At 43.1% G+C, this 16,745-nt stretch overlaps 1 protein-coding gene across 3 annotated transcripts in view; it reads right to left on the bottom strand.

Moving 5' to 3' along the window:
- Positions 1-706: 706 nt before the first annotated feature.
- CTPS2 (CTP synthase 2) overlaps positions 707-16,745 on the bottom strand; it is a 107,075-nt gene continuing 91,036 nt past the window's right edge. For 2 of the 3 annotated variants that reach the window (XM_049873379.1, XM_049873378.1), the window contains exons 18-19: positions 3,196-3,306; positions 707-2,219 (exon numbers count right to left, since the gene is read on the bottom strand). In XM_049873379.1, the coding sequence (XP_049729336.1) occupies positions 3,237-3,306 (70 nt within the window). In that variant the 3' untranslated portion in view covers positions 707-2,219; positions 3,196-3,236. The remainder of the gene's footprint in view (positions 2,220-3,195; positions 3,307-16,745) is intronic. The other variant, XM_049873380.1, reaches the window with a different exon arrangement.

Genomic DNA, 16,745 nt, shown 5'->3' with positions numbered 1-16,745 from the left:
TTTTTGTTTTCTGTTTCATTTATTTCTGATTTATTCTAATCTTTTCTTATGGTGGCTTTGGCTTCCTTTGCTGCTTTTTTTCTATTTGAGTTGCAGAGTTAAGGTGTTGATTTTGGCCCTTTCTTCTTTTTTGATGTGTGCATTTATTGCTATAAGTTGGCCTCTGAGCGCTGTTCTTGCTGTCCCAAAGGTTTTGGTATGTTGTATTTTCATTCTCATTTGATTTGAGGAATTTTATTTCATTTTTAATTTCTTCTATTACCCAGCGGCTTTTAAGCATGGCATTGTTCAGTTTCCAAGTATTTCTTTTTCCCTTGTTCTTCCTGTTATTGATTTCTAATTCTATACTGTTGCGATCTGAGAAGATACTTTGTATTACTTTGATATTTTTGAATTTATTGAAGCTTGCTTTGTGGCCTAGGATACAGTCCATCCTAGAGAATGATCCATGCGTGCTGGAGAAGACTGTGTACTGCACCGCTGTTGGGTGGAGTGCTCTCTATATGTCTACGAGGTCAAGTTGGTTGATTGTGTTACTTAGATCTTCTGTATCTTTGTTGAGTTTCTTTCTAGTTGTTCTATCGATCATCAAAAGTGACAACCACCTTTATCAACAGATAAATGGATAAACAAAATGTGGTCTAGCCACACAACAGGATTTTATTCAGCCATAAAAAGGAATGAAGTACTGATACCTACCACAACATGGATGTACCTAGAAATCGTTATGCTGAGTGAAAGAAGCCAGACACAAAAGACCACGTATCGTACAATTCCCTTTATATGAAACATCCAAAATAGGTGAATCCATAAAAACAGACAAATTGGTGGTTCCCAGGGGCTGAAAAGGGGAAATGGGGAGTGACTGCTTAATGGGTATGAGCGTTTCCTTTTGGGATGATGAAAATGTTGTGGAACTAGAGGTTGCCTAAACTGTGAATGTACTGAATGTCACTGAACTGTTCACTTTAAAATGGTCAATTTCTCTTACATGAATTTCACCTCAGTTATAAAATATATGTATGTTCACACCTACTGGGATGACTAACATCAAAAAAAAGGAAAACAACAAATGTTGACGAAGATATGGAGAAATCAGAACACTCAGATGTCATTGGTGGGAATGTAAAAAGGTGCAGTTGCTGTGGAAAACAGTTCGGCGTTTCCTCAAAAAGTTAAACACAGAGCTACCATATGACCCAGCAAGTCCTCTCGTAGGTATAGACCCAAAAGAATTGAAAGCAGTGATTCAAACAGACAAATGTACACCGAAGCTCACTGCAGCATTATTCACAATAGCCAAAAGGTGGAGACAATCTAAGTGTCCCTCAGCAGATTAATGGATAAACAAAGTGTGGTACACACACACAACAGAATACTACTTAGCCATGAAGAGAAATGAAGTTCTCATACATGCTGTGCCATGAATTAACTGTGAAAACATTATGCTGAGTGAAACAAGTCAGTCACAAAAGGACAAGTATTGCATGATTCCACTTATAAGAAATATCTGGAATAAGTAAATCCATTGAGACAAAAGAAGATCAGTGATTACCAGGTGACAGGGGAAGGGGGAATGAGAGAAGCATCATAATGTCCACTTCAAATTGGTGAATTGTACTTTACATGAATTATTCCTCAATAAAGATTTTTAAAACAAATGTATATGTATAAAATTGATGTTGATTCCTGAGTTTTTTGACGCCTCTTAAATTTTGTGCCTGAGGTGAGTGTCTTACTTGCCACCCCCTAGCCTGGGACCTGTTTAATTGTACTTTTAGCTGGAAAAGGGGGTAAACAACGTGAGAAATTGAAATAAGCTTGGGCTGCGCACAGGTCTACAGTTGAGTTCCAGGCAACAGGATGACTAGTTTCTGACTCAAAGTTACAGCACTTGTCCTGCTTCCCTCTCCACACGACACTGTGCAGGCTCAGCTACCGGGGCTTGCTCATCATCTTGATATCACAATACGCCGGACAAAACAGGAACACACTTTCTCCCCCATGAGGTTGCTGGGAAAAGTTTAATCAACTAGTGGAATTTGTGATAACCATGATCACCTCTGGGGGTGGGAAGAAAATGACCCCTTTGATTCTCATTCATGGAAGTAGGTATTATTTGATCTCCTTCGAGACTTTATATTCCGTGTCTGTTGAAGAACAGAGTGATTTTACAAGAGTGTGGTGATTTCTTCAGACAGTTCCTTCATCTTTGATTACTTCAGAGACAAAAATAAAATAAAAGTATTAGCAATCTTCAAAAATGAATCATACAAGTCTTTAACATATCTCCAGCTAACCTTTGCACCATTTGGTTTGCTCCTAAAGGTCTCCATGTTTGATGCAAATGTATAGAGCCACAGATTTGCTTCTCCCCTGGTGAATGTGAATATTCTGCCCCTGAGTGACACCTGAAGAGATCTTACACTCTACAAATTCTCGAAAAGCTGCCTCCCTGCTAAGGAGCAGCTCACCCAATACAAGGCCTGCCATAACCCCTAGGGTTATCCCAGGCAATATCTGCCTCTGAGCATAAATCTAATAAAGCTATCTAGCCTGCTCTCCTCTCTACTAAAACAAATTAGAGTTGCTGGGAAAATAAGCTACCCTTGGAAGCCAAGTCAGGCTCTTGTACCTCCTACAAATAAATAAAATACTGCTTTATTTTATACAAATTCAAGGAAATCTTCTTTTCTAAGAGTGACCTAGACCAGGGGTCAGTAAGCTGTTTTTGCAAATAAAGTTTTATTGGAACGCAGCTACACCCCATTCTTATAAGTCTTGTATATGGCTTCTACAGCAGAATTAATAGTTGTAGAGACAATTTTTTTAGACAATAGTTCCCACAGAGACCATCTGGCCTGCAAAGCCTAAAATATTTACTGTCTGGCCCTTTATAGAAAAGGTTTGCCAACCTCTGACCTAGACTGTAATAACTCTAACCACGACAGCTTCTTGGTATACATTTATCGATTTACTTATATATTTATTCCTGGCCTCAGGTGCATTCCATTTACCCCAAATGGCAACTCTGTAGCCAGTGACGTGCTCCATTGGCTGTCAAGTCTCTCCTGCTAACTCTGGGAGCATTATGGGGGAGCAGGACCCTACAAGACACATCCTACAACACTTCCTTCTACACCAAGATGGCAGCTTCTCTGTAAAACAAACACAACCTTAAAAATTCTGTGTTACCTTCTCAGGCGGCCCCCATTATTCCAAGTCATGTATCCATTTCAGTTTAGTTCCAACTCAGCTACCCTTGGTTCTGAAAAGCTGTCATCACTGGCATCACTGTAACTATCACTAGAGCAAAAGAGGAACTAGTTTAGCAAAGCATAAAAAAAATTAAAACAGGACAATTATTCTATTCACAATTCCAAACACTTCCCATAATTAACCCCCACTCAGGAAAAATACTAAGGGATATTCTATTATCTGCCCTGGTGGCACAGTGGTTTAAGAGCTTGGCTGCTAACCGAAAGGTCGGCAGTTGGAATCCACCAGCCACTCCTTGGAAACCCTAGGGGATAGTTCTATTCTGTCCTATAGGGTCACTATGAGTCAGAATCAACTTGACAGCAACGGGTTTGGCTTTTTTGTTTTTGTTTTGTTTTTTTGGTAAGGAATATTCTATTACCAGTTTCTAATCACTACAGAGAGAGGTTAATCCAACCACACACAAAGGCCTCCTTCTTTTGCCAGAGGAACTGATGGCTTGCTTTCACCTTAAATTGGAAGCAACTTATTCTAAAAATTGATAAAAGTGTTTCAATTTGGATTGAAATTTATAATCTTCTGATGACCACAAAAGGCTTAAAAAACCAGATTGCTCTCCTGCCTCCCTGTACTTGACCTTTGCTTTCTATTAGAGGTGTGAGATTAATAACTGATATAAAATGAAAGCTGGAACTGATGGACTCATTTATATCTACTCTTGTCATACGAGGGCGTAAATCTTAATCCACTGAAAGTTGAGCATCACTTAGTCCTATTTCTCCTGATCTCAATTTGTTCTCAAGTGTAACAACACAGCATAAATTAGTACCTGGATACTCAAGAGTACTTTCATTTTTCATCCCTGATGACAACTGTTTCCTTTGGCAAAATGACAGGGCTAGAAAACAGTGAAGGTCGCTGCAGATCACTGATAACATTTGTCAAGTGCTAGCCTTTTCTTCAGCGGCAGGTTGTGTTCTGCCTGTGTGTGTGAGGATCACCGATGCTCCTCCATTATGGATGAGCCAGTCATCCCACGGTCAGAAAACTCCACAAGGAGCTTGAACTTGGTGATCATTAGGACAAGGACATGCATGTTGGCTTAAGACCCAGGAAACACCCAACAGTGCACAGAAAAAAAATAGTTAATGTATTCTCTAACCTTGCCTTGAAATCTTATCTGCTTCAGATAGTGTCACTATGATTTATGGGTCAGCAGCGTGAGTTCTCCATTCGTATGAACACTCTCATAGGTTCAAGGATTTGAGAACTAAATATGCACAATTATGCTGTTTTCAAATTAGAACTATACAGGATGTTCCAACTACCTCCAGAGTCACATGTAGTATTCAACATCAGCCTGAGGACTGATATACATGTCATCCTGTTGGGTTCCCTTAAAAAATCCACCTTTCCCAGACAGCACACAATACAGGGGAGGTCAGCACAATTGGACTAAACCAAAAGCAAAGAAGTTTCCTGAATAAACTGAATGCTTTGAAGACCAGCGTAGCATGGGCAGGGGTCTGGGGACCATGATTTCAGGGGACATCTAAGTCAATTGGCATAATAAAATCTATTAAGAAAACATTTTGCATCCCACTTTGAAGAGTGGCGTCTGGGGTCTTAAATGCTAGCAAGCAGCCATCTAAGATACATCAATTGGTCTCAACCCACCTGGACCAAAGGAGAATGAAGAACACCAAGGACACAAGGTGATTATAAGCCCAAGAGACAGAAAGGGCCACAGGAACCAGAGACTACATCATCCTGAGACCAGAAGAACTAGATGGTGCCCGGCTACAACACATGACTGCCCTGACAGGGAACACAACAGAGAACCCCTGAGGGAGCAGGAGAGCAGTGGGATGCAGACCCCAAATTCTCATAAAAGGACCAGACTTAATGGTCTGACTGAGACTAGAAGGACCCCGGTGGTCATGGCCCACAGACCTTCTGTTGGCCCAGGGCAGGACCCATTCCCGAAGCCAACTCTTCAGACATGGATTGGACTGGACAATGGGTTGGAGAGGGATGCTGGTGAGGAGTGAGCTTCTTGGATCAGGTGGACACTTGAGACTATGTTGGCATCTCCTGCCTGGAGGGGAGATGAGAGGGTGGAGGGGGTTTGAAGCTGGAGAAATGGACATGAAAAGAGAGAGTAGAGGGAGACAGCGGGCTGTCTCATTAGGGGGAGAGTAATTGGGAGTGTGTAGCAAGGTGTATATGGGTTTTTTGTGTGAGAGACTGACTTGATTTGTAAACTTTCACTTAAAGCACAAAAAAAAATTATTAAAAAAAAATCCACCTTTCCCATGAGACAGCCCTGCAATTCTATTTTCACTCTAGCTGTGGGCTCGGTGTGGAGTTTCCATGGCTTGGCTCCAAATGTCAGCAAGTTGATCAGCTCCACGAGACCGGCCAGAGTTCTCCTGATCTCTGAAAACAGCACTGCCAGGAGGATTTTTATGCCTTACCATCCCAAACCTTGTCCAAGCTTTTGCTGATCTGTAGCTGTTAAAGTCTTAAATCCGTAACAGGTAAAATTTTACTTCTTTTTAAAGAGGAGGAAATGACTGGAGAAACTCTATGCTGACATATTTGAAAACAAAGATTTACTCTAAATATACTGACTATCAATAAATAAATCATAAAAGGCAATCTATGTTTTCTGGTTTGTACCTTCCCTGGCCTGCTCACTCTCCTCCCTGGCTTTTGGACAGAATACCAGAAAAATAGGTAGGGGTTAGAATATGGAGAGGAGAGAGAGAAGATTAAGAATTTTCAGAAAAGACAAAATATGTGAGATAAACACATAAGTCAATATATCCTTAAAACCAATCTGGTTAGACTTCACTTCAGGAAAAGTCACTTCTGCTGTTACAAAAAGATTTCCAATAAAGAAAACATAGGAATAACTGAAGAATGTGAAAAAGAAAAAAAAAAAGAGGCCAAAAAAGTTGATATGTCTTTACTACTCTTACTCAGATGTAGATCCTTCCTGGTTCTATGCAACATTTCATGTCACAGAGTTGGCAAAGGACAGGGATTTGGAAGTCACGTTCACCTCCCTAGCTGAGAGGAAAGCTGCGCAGCAGCAGGGCACCAGGGCCCATAGAAGCATGTTGGAGGACACTGCCACTGGGAAGGGGCAAAGGGCCGAGGGAACTCCATTTCCTCAGGTGTCCAATTTAAACTCACTTCCTTCCCTGCTTTCCCCAGGGAAGAGGAGGGTGGGCTCACATCCTCCCTCTCACACTCCTTCTGGGACTACTTTTAGCCATGTACCTCTGGGCAGAAAGCAGTGGCAGTTCAGTGCCTTCCATGCAGGAGACCTGGATTCGATTCCCGACCAATGTACCTCATGGGCAGCCACCACCCATCTGCTAGTGGACGCTTGCGTGTTGCTGGGGTGCTGAACAGGTTTCAGTGGAGCTTCCAGACCAAGACAGACTAGGAAGAAAGGCCCGGTGATCTGCTTCTAAAAATCCTGTTGTGCATGGGGTTGCCATGAGTCAGGGGCCAACTCAACAGCAGCTAACAACCATAACAACCTTTGGACAACAGTCCCTACCACCAACATCAGCAAGTGGACTTGGTGGATCTGTTTCTAACCTCATGGCTTTCCTTTCCTATGTGACGGCTGTCTGCCCCAAACTCTGCCAACACACCAAAAGGGCACATGTTGAGTCTGACAGAGTGAGGTTCGGTTTTACTTCATTCACTTCCAAGGTTAATTACTGGGTTCGTGAATTTCCTCTCAGATGTGTTCAGAGACCTGAGGAAGAACTATAAAATAGACATGTCAAAGTAGGCGTTGCTTCTAAACTTGCTGATTTTAAGGCATTAAACAAAGAATAGCTGCCAGAATTAAAATGTGTCTCGTCATCTGCCCGCAGAACAGCAGTGGCCCCTGTATATGTGATAAAGTAGGAGTGGCTACTCTGTGCTGCTGTGACCTGGGGGTCTATTTTTGTTTCACACAAAACAGACTCATCTGGGTGTATTTTCACTTAAATCAAAACCTCTCAGCTTCCTCTTAAGACTCATGGCTGTTGTTGCTTGGTGCTGTTGAGTCGATTCTGACTCATAGCAACCACGTATTACAGAGTAGAACTGCCCCATAGGGTTTTCTTGGCTGTAGTTTTTATAAAAGCAGATTGCCAGGTCTTTTTCCCACGGAGCTGCTGGGTGGATTCAAACTGCCAACCTTTCTGTTAGCAGCAGAGCGCTAAAGCATTGCACCACCAAGGGTTCCTTCCCTCTTAAGACTAACCTGTCTTTTTAAAAATAAAATTTTCAGTGGGGAGAGTTAATCAGATATGAGAGTCTTCCACGTTGAATTGTATAACATACCACTGAAGTGGCAGAATACAGACCTACTCATGTGTGTCTTGTTACATTTGAGGTGGGGAAAGGTGTAAAATTGCACTGTTCATTATGGTAGTCAAAAGCCACAGTGGCTATCTACATTTAAATCAATTAAAATGAAATAAAAGTTAACATTCAGTTCCTCACTCACACTAGTCACATTTCAAGTGTACGATAGCTATATGCGGCTAGTGACAGCCATATTAGATGGTGTAGGTTAGAGAGTATTTCTATCATTGCAGAAAGTTCTATTGGAGAGGGCTGATTTAAAAAAATAAATGATTCACAATCACCACGCAATGGTCCTCATGGCCATGTCTAAAAAATCACTAACTAAATAGTAAACAAGTGTTACCTTCAGTGAAGGGGAAGGCAACATACAATATAGGGGAAGTCACCAAACCTCGACCAAGGCAAAGTCATAGACGCTTCCTAGACACATCCAAATACCTTGAGGGACCAAGTTACTGGGGCTGAGGGCTAGGGACCATAGTCTAGGGGGATATCTAGTTCAATTGGTATAACATAGTTCATAAAGAAAATATTCTACATCCTACTTTGGTGAGTAGCATCTGGGGTCTTAAAAGCTTGTGAGTGGCCATCTAAGATACATCTATTGGTCCCATCCCGTCTGGAGCAAAGGAGAATGAAAAAAACCAAAGACAGAGGAAAATATTAATCCAGAGGACTAATGGACCACATGAACCACAGCCTCCACCAGCCTGAGCCCAGAAGAACTAGATAGTGCTCGGCTACCACCACTAATTGCTCTGACAGGGATCACAATAGAGGATCCAAGGCAGAGCGGGACAAAAATATAGACCGAAATTCAAATTCACCAAAAAAAGGCCAGGCTTACTGGTCTGACAGAGACTAGAGGAACCCTGAGATTATGACCCCCAGATACCTTGCTAACTCAGATCTGCAAGTCACTCCCAAAGTCTACCTTTCAGCCAAAGATTAGATAGGCCTATAAAACAAACAATAATACACATGAGAAACATGCTTCTCATTTCAAATCGAGCATACAAGACCAAATGGGCAACACCTGCCCAAAAGGAAATACGAAAAGGCAAGAAGGGTCAGGAAAACTAGATAAGTGGACACAGGAACCCAGGGTGGAAAGGGGGAGAGTGCTGACACATTGTGGGGATTGCAACCAATGTCACAAAACAATTTGTGTATAAATTTTTGAATGAGAAACTAATTTGCCCTGTCAACTTCCACCTAAAGCACACTAAAAAAAAAGTTTTTAAAAAGCCTGGCTACCTACCGTTAATTAATATCACAGCAAATATCTCTCATGCATGCATGTGCCCCCAAAATAATGCAAGGTCTCTCTTAAAAAGTTTTCTCAAAAAAATTTTTTTTTTTTATTTCTTACAGGTCAAAATCACCAGCAACACATGGGAATTGCTAGCCTTACAACACTGGTTCTACCTACAAGTCCTGACTGCAATGGTCGATGTGTGGTTCTTGGACAAAAGGCTTGCCATAGCCAAGTTTGTCTGTCCAAGCACTCATGGCTTCTAGTAAATTCCCAGTGTGAGAAAACATATATCCCAAGGCGCCAGGGAAAGGGTACAGTAACACTTCATTCACCCCACCTTTTATGCTACCTCAGAACCAAAAACCAAACCCAGTGCCGTCGAGTCAATTCCGACTCATAGCGACCCTATAGGACAGAGTAGAACTGCCCCATACAGTTTCCAAGGAGCACCTGGTGGATTCGAACTGCCAACCCTTTGGTTAGCAACCATAGCACTTAACCACTACGTCACCAGGGTTTCCATGCTACCCCAAGGCAGCCCTTAAACCATTTCTTCTCCATTAACAGAAAGTAGTCTGAATTTCAAATTTTTAAGTGGCATAGTTAGGATTCCCAGCATGCCTGAGTTCTTGTAATTCTTTCTATCAAAATCCGTTTCAGATGAAAAAGTATGTTTTCAAACAGGCTTGCCACACACTCAGTTTTCCCCAAAGCATTGTTGCTGCTATGCTTCCTTCTTCTCAAAGGGCCCCTGGAAGCCATAAAATAGAAGAGCAATGGAATGAAAACTTCATACACACTGAATCCCTTTTGCATTTACAGTGAACTGTAGAATACAGTCAGGCAGGGCGTTAAAAGCATAGCAGTCCATGTTACTGTTAACTCTGTTCCAGGCTGCTACCTCATCATCAACACTGCAGCCAAGTTTGATCACCTTTGAACCTACATTTAATCCCCAAGGGGAGGTGTGCTCAAATGTAGTTTATTAACAATACTCCAACAGAAAAAAACCTCCGTGTATGGAGTTGAAGACAAGGGATCACAGGGGAAACTCTTTTGAAAGGTATTTAATAGAACGGTTTTAGAAGAAAACAAAAAAGAATTTTTTTTTTTTCTGTTCACTTTTGCTTGAATTGTAACAAAGCGTTCCGGAACAGTAGTATTTTTATATCAGTTTAAAGTTCACAAAGCCCCATCCCAATTGCTCCTCACAGCAACCCCAAGGATGAGGGTCATGAGGTTTAAGAGTGGTGACTAGGCCAAAATTACCCAGTGTTATGGGTTGAATTGTGTCCCCCCCCAAAACATGTGCTGGAATCCTAACCCTTACACCTGTGGATGTGATCCATTTGGGGATAGGATTTTCTTTGTTACGTTAACAGAGCCATTATCAGCATCGGGCATGTTATATAACCCTTTCATGGACCACAGGCCACGGATGCCTGTGTTACATTTTCCGCCCCTGGAGGTTTATTGGCAGGCATTTGAGCCACGTTAGTACATTCTGGCATCGTAAGAGATACTGGTGCAACTGCCTAAAAAACAAGGAAGTTGGTGTGCGCTACATTTGAGTGTTCAGAGCCATTCCTATGAGAGGATGCTACCCGGAGGAGCGACTGTGTAAAACTTTTGTGTCTTCTGGCTTCTGTACAGAGAGATAAGGCTTGCGTAAGTATGTTTACTATTTCCTTTGTGTTATTGGGAAGGTACGGTTACCGGCATTCAGAAATATTCAAGTCAGTGTATTATTTTTGGGGTGAAAACAGTCTCTGATGCACTTCCCAGGCCACGGGACCGATACGGCCCACCTGTGTGGTGCGCTTCATGGAACATGGTACGGATATGGCTCACTCTAAATCAAACCGATAACAATTATGTGCAGCAAGGGCAATGTTTATTTAGTATTTCATGTATATTTCTGTGTATTTTTGGGAAGTTGAGTAACATACTTTATGGCTCAAGTATAACCAGGAAGTGTGACGCACCATGGGACCTATACGTCCCACATATGTGTGATGTGCTTCATGGAGCATGGGACTGATATGTTCTGCCTGCAATTGGCACCTCATTTTTCAAATAATAAAAAACTACCAACAAACCATGATTCAGCGTCTATTCCATTAGTGAAAAAACAGGCATTACCAAAAGAAAAAAAAGAATTTATTCATGATGAAAGGGATAAAGAGCAGCATAGACACAGAGACAAAGCAGCACAAACGAGGGAAGACAGAGCATGTGAGGATCGTCAAGCAACAGAGGAAAGTGGGGCTACAGAAGGTGAGACAAGACTCTTCCTCATGGCCAACAGAGAAAGGGCCTTCTTCCAGAGCCAGTGCCCTGAATTCGGACATCTAGCCTCCTAAACTGTGAGAGCCCTGGTGGCACAATGTTTAAGAGCTTGGCTGCTAACCGAAAGGACGGTGGTTCAAACTCACTCAGCTACTTTGCAGGACAAAGACCTGGCAATCTGCTCCCTAAAGATTTCAGCCTAGATAACCGTATGGGGCAGTTCTACTCTGTCATACCAGGTTGCTATGAGTCAGAATCAATTCGACGGCCCCTAACAACAAACTGTGAGAAAATACACTTCTGTTCTTCAATGTCACCACTTGTGGTATTTGTTACAGCAGCACTAGGAAACTGAAACTCCCATTAATTGTCAGACCCAGAAATTCAATCCATTGCACACACTGTACTCATCCATACTGTCCCCACAGAGACAAAATATCTGCACCATATATTACAAGAATGGCCCCTGGCAACATCGGCCATGTGGCCCAAAAGTAAAAAAGGAAGGTGACTGCAGGTTTGAAACAGTACTGGAAACGGAACCTAGATTCATGCCGGGGACTCTCCAAGTCAAAGGGCAGGCAGTGCCACCCAACTTGGATAAGTACACACCAGAGGGAAGGAGCATACTCCATGGTGGTTCAGCGGTAGAATTCTCCCTTCCACACAGGAGACCTGAGTTCAATTCCTGACCAATGCACCTCAAGCGCAGCCACCATCCATCTGGCAGTAGAGGCGTGTGTGTCGCTATCATGCTGAACAGGTTTCAGCAGAGCTTCCAGACTAAGACGGACTAGGAAGAAAGGCCTAGAGATCTACTTCTGAAAATCAGCCAATGAAAACCCTATGAATCACAATGGTTCACCCTGAAAGTGATCATAAGGATGGTGCAGGATCGGGCAGTGTTTTTGTTCCGTTGCGCAGGGAATTGCCACGAGTAGGGGCCGACTCAATGGCAGCTAGCATAAACCATGGGAAGGCTGTTCTTCCCCTCTGAGGGCTACCGTCAGCAATGGTCCTGTGAACTAGCATCCTCACAGGGCACAGTCTGCTGTTTCCCACTGATGTTTGTCAAGGGCCAAGAAAGCAGCATGAGCCGACGCAAAGGCACAAAATCCTCTGGGGAGTTCAGAGGACAGAAAGCTGCCCCATACGGCTTCACGTGCATTTTATCCTGTAAGCCAAGGGAAGCTATGAGTGGTTTAAGCTTCCATAGACTATAGGAAGATCACTCTGACAGTAGTTTAGAATACGGATTGGGAGAAGGAAAGCTGCAGGCATTGAGACCAGTTAGGAGGCTTTGCAGAATGCAAGAGATGAAGGAGACCTGAACTAAGGTAAAGTTAATAATAATTTTAAAAAATTAAAATAAAATAATAGGTCAAAATAATAAAAATAATAATTCCCATTTAAGTTCCTACAGTAGGCACCTTGCACTTAGAACAAAACTTCATCTTCATTACTAGCATGTGAAGGGGGTACCAGAAACCCTGGTGGCGTAGTGGTTAAGAGCTATGGCCGCTAACCAAAAGGTCGGCAGTTCGAATCCACCAGGTGCTCCCTGGAAACTCTACGGGGCAGTTCTACTCTGTCCTCTAGGGTCACTATCAGTTGACGGCAGTGGGTTTGGTTTGGTTTTGGTTTTTATAAAGAAACTGATGCAAGGATGAGCAAGGTGGCACCCAGCTAGGGAAATAAAACAGCTGGCTTTGATCTCAGTGCACCCCACACTCTGAAGGTTGGCCACACTCCTTAAGCCATGACAGAAAATCCTGAAGGACGAGATGAATTCCAACAATAGGAATCTATAGGGCCTGCTGACTATGAGACATGGGGGCGGGGTGAGGGAGAAGCAATCTGAGCTTGCTTACTTATGGGATTCCAGCCAGGGCCACTGTGGGGATGATGTTTATCCTAATGCTAGCCCTAAATCTGAGAAACGGAAAGCACCCCTTGGGTGCGGCCACAGAACAGGAACGACCTCTAATCCAGCATTTCCTGTGCTCCTGGGATGGAGCACTTGCGGGTGTGGGTCCCTTCCTAGACTGGGCTCTGAGGACTCCTAGAGGAAAGTCTAAGGATGGGGCGGGGGAGGAGAGCTTTGAGGTTTGGAACACCAGAAAACGACATGCAAATTTCTGTGTTTGTGCAGTTTCCCAGGAAGTGGGCCCACAGCTCTCATCACACTCTTGGAAGTTGTCTGTCACCTCCAAAACTGAGGGGACTGTTACAGTACGTGAGGAGTCTTCCAGGACAGGGACCGTGTTCTTCTGCAGCTAGCACTTGATTCTCTAGCACCCAGCACAGTGGCTGGGCTAGAATAAACTTTTAGAAATGCAGTATGTTGCGTGAGTCCTGAGGCACACAACCATTAAATGTTATGACCGTTATGCAGCTTGGAAAAACACGCACAATGTGTTAAGTTCAAGCCCAGACTTTGGTAATTAGTAATGAATTTACGACAAGGCTTTGAGAACATATGGATATCCTGTTTTCCACAACCTTTCTTTCACCCAATGGTTTTGGCATCCACAGATGAGCCTTATTTGAATTGCCTATTGTGCGGGGGGTAGGGGGTGCTGGGTTGCCTCTCCATTTTTGGTTGACTTTGCTTTTTTCCCTTTTTTAGTATCATTATGGACTCGTGGAATTTTAAAAAAGTGTAATGTGTAATAATCCAATGCTGCCATTACTCCTTTTGATGTTCAAACTGTCCAAGGTCAGTGGGTGCCCCTTTGAGTTGGATTCTTTGACTTTGTAACAAACATGACCCCATTAGTGTTTTAGTCCTTCCTTGCTTTAAATACACAAGGTATTCCAGGCTGATCTTGTACTTTTCCTGCCCCAGATCTGGAATCAACCATTTCTCCTAGGAGCCCTGCTTCATTTTAGTTGGGGGAGGGTATTTTAAAACCCAAAATGGAGGAAATGGACCTTTATAATGGAGACATCCAGACAGCCACTACCTAAACCAAGTGATGAACTTAGAGTGGGACGACCTGGCCTTACATGCCTCCTGATGCATATTTATAAAGGACACAATAGCCCCAATGAGCTATTCTTCTAAAAATGTCTGACCCTGTAAACAGGTCCTTCTAAAGATAGCAGCCTCAGGCCTGCTGTGTTAGCTCTTTTTGTGTATGTCTAGTAAATCACTTTTAGAATAAATGAGTCCACTGGGAAATTATGGTCTATTAAATAAACCATCTTAATTCTTTGCTGAGATCTTCTCTGTTGTCTAAACATGATTTGCCCCTTGTATAAAAAGGTAAACACAGATTTGCATGGACTTGCTGGCATATAAGTTTAATAGAATGAGACAGCTTCATGCGATTCTAAGAAAAAAATTTAGGAGCTTGTACTAAACAAAACATACAAAACGAAAACCAAAAAACCAAACCCATTGCTGTCGAGTTGATTCCAACTCATAGCAACCCTATAGGACAGAGTAGAACTGCCCCACTGGGTTTCCAAAAAGCAGGTGGTGGATTCAAACTACTGACCTGTTGGTTAGTAGCCGTAGCTCTTAACCACTATGCCACCTGTTTCCAGAATACACAAAGGTGCTTGTGATTTTGAGTTCTTGGCTCTTGCGGGGGAATGTCATTTCTTTAGAATTTAGAGACAAAGTACCTAATCTCTGTCTGGAATTCCATTTTTAAGCAACTGAAAAGGAAAGAGGGATTGAAGCTAAATGTCATAGGTGGTTTTTTAGCACATGGGGCTCTCTGGTTGCCCCAGAAAGCTCTTACGTGCAATCTTTCTGGGAGTCTGGAATTTTGGTGGTTGCTAGGCAGAGAAGGTCTATGTGACCAGCCTCCAGGAAAAACCTGAAACTCTGAGTCTTAAACAGGCTTCCCTGGGAGAAGGAGAGAAGGTCTATGTGACCAGCCTCCAGGAAAAACCTGAAACTCTGAGTCTTAAACAGGCTTCCCTGGGAGAAGGATGGAATGCATGTTCACTGCTGGAGGGCGGGTGAGCTCCGTGTGACCTCTCACAGCAGAGAGAGAGCATAGGAAGCCTGCAAATGGATCTCTCCAGGCTCCACCTGTGTCTTTTCCCCTTACTGATACAGCTGTGTACGCTCACGCTGTCACTATACTCTTAGCCATGAGTACAACTATATTCTGAGTCCTTCTAGCGAATCAGCAAATGTGTGGGTGGTTTTGGGGACCCCCAAAACAAGATTCTTTGTTTGACTTTTGCACATACTTTTAAAGAGCCTATAAAAACCTCAAAAAATTACCCTAAAACTATTATGCCTCTTGAACACACCACCACAAGTCTAAAACCAGGTAGACTCAGCCTTCATAAGCCCTGCCATTCTGCAGATAACAGAGCAGCTGGGACTTTAGCTCACCAGCTATAGATTCCAAAACAACATCCTTACGACAACTTCCTAGGCACTAAAAGATCAATGTTCCCCACTAGGCAGAATGCAGACGTTATGGTTCAGGTGCACTTAGTCAAAGCCAAGGATTTTTACAGTCTCTGCTTTAAGGTGTCAGCTGCACCTGTGCCACCCAGTTCAATACCATCAGAGCCAATTTCTGGGAAAGGACGACATAATTCCAGGGTTCATATTCCTTGTCCCATTTGCTTAGGGTTGATTAGAGGCAGTAATCCATTTGACAGAAATACAGCCCAACTCAGCTCACATTAGATCCTGGCCATCAAAGCCAGCATTGGTTTCCAATGCTGACTAACCCCATGAGCTGGGCAGAGAGGAGCTGAAGTGCAAGCTTCCTCTGGAATCCTGGTGTCTCTCAGGAGATTAATTCACAGTCACCATTCTTGGCTGGAAAACCCCTGCAATGTGTCAAGATTAAACCGGTTGCCGTCGAGTCAAGTTTGACTCATGGAGACCCTGCGTGTGTCAGAGCAAAACTGTGTCCCATAGGGTTTTCAGTGGCTGATTTTTTTTTTTTTTAGATTGCCAGGCCTTTCTTCCAGGGTGCCTCTGGGTGGACTTGAACCTCCAACCTTTCAGTTAGCAGCTGACCACATTAACTGTTCGCAACACCCAGGGACTCCGTGCCAAGATTAGACTGGACTACATCCATTGTCTTAGTTATCTAGTGCTGCTATAACAGAAATACCACAAGTAGATGGCTTTAACAAAGAGAAATTTATTCTCTCACGGTCTAGGAGGCTAGAAGTCCAAATTCAGGGTGCCAGCTCCAGAGGAAGGCTTTCTCTCTGTCAGTCTGGGGGAAGGTCCTTGTCATCAGTCTTCCCCTGGTCTAGGAGCTTCTCAGTGCAGGGACCCCAGGTCCAAAGGACATGCTCACTCCCAGCTCTTCTTTCTTGGTGGTATGAGGTCCCTAATCCTCTCTGTTCGATTCTCTCTTTTATGTCTCAAAAGAGACTGACTCAACATACAACCTAATTCTGTAGCTTGAGTCCTGCCCCATTAACATAACTGTCTCCAATCCTGCCTCATTAACATCATAGAGGTTAGGATTTATAACACATAGGATAGTCATATCAGATCACAAAATGGTGGACAACCACATAATACTGGGAATCATGGCCTAGGCAAACTGATACACATTTTGGGGGGACACAATTCAATCCATAACATCCATCCTCCACT

The sequence above is a fragment of the Elephas maximus genome, chromosome X (assembly GCF_024166365.1).
Source record: "Elephas maximus indicus isolate mEleMax1 chromosome X, mEleMax1 primary haplotype, whole genome shotgun sequence".
In the NCBI taxonomy this organism is placed as follows: domain Eukaryota; kingdom Metazoa; phylum Chordata; class Mammalia; order Proboscidea; family Elephantidae; genus Elephas; species Elephas maximus.
The sequence above is the reverse complement of the archived record's forward strand: the minus strand, read 5'-3'. Positions and strand labels throughout refer to the sequence as shown.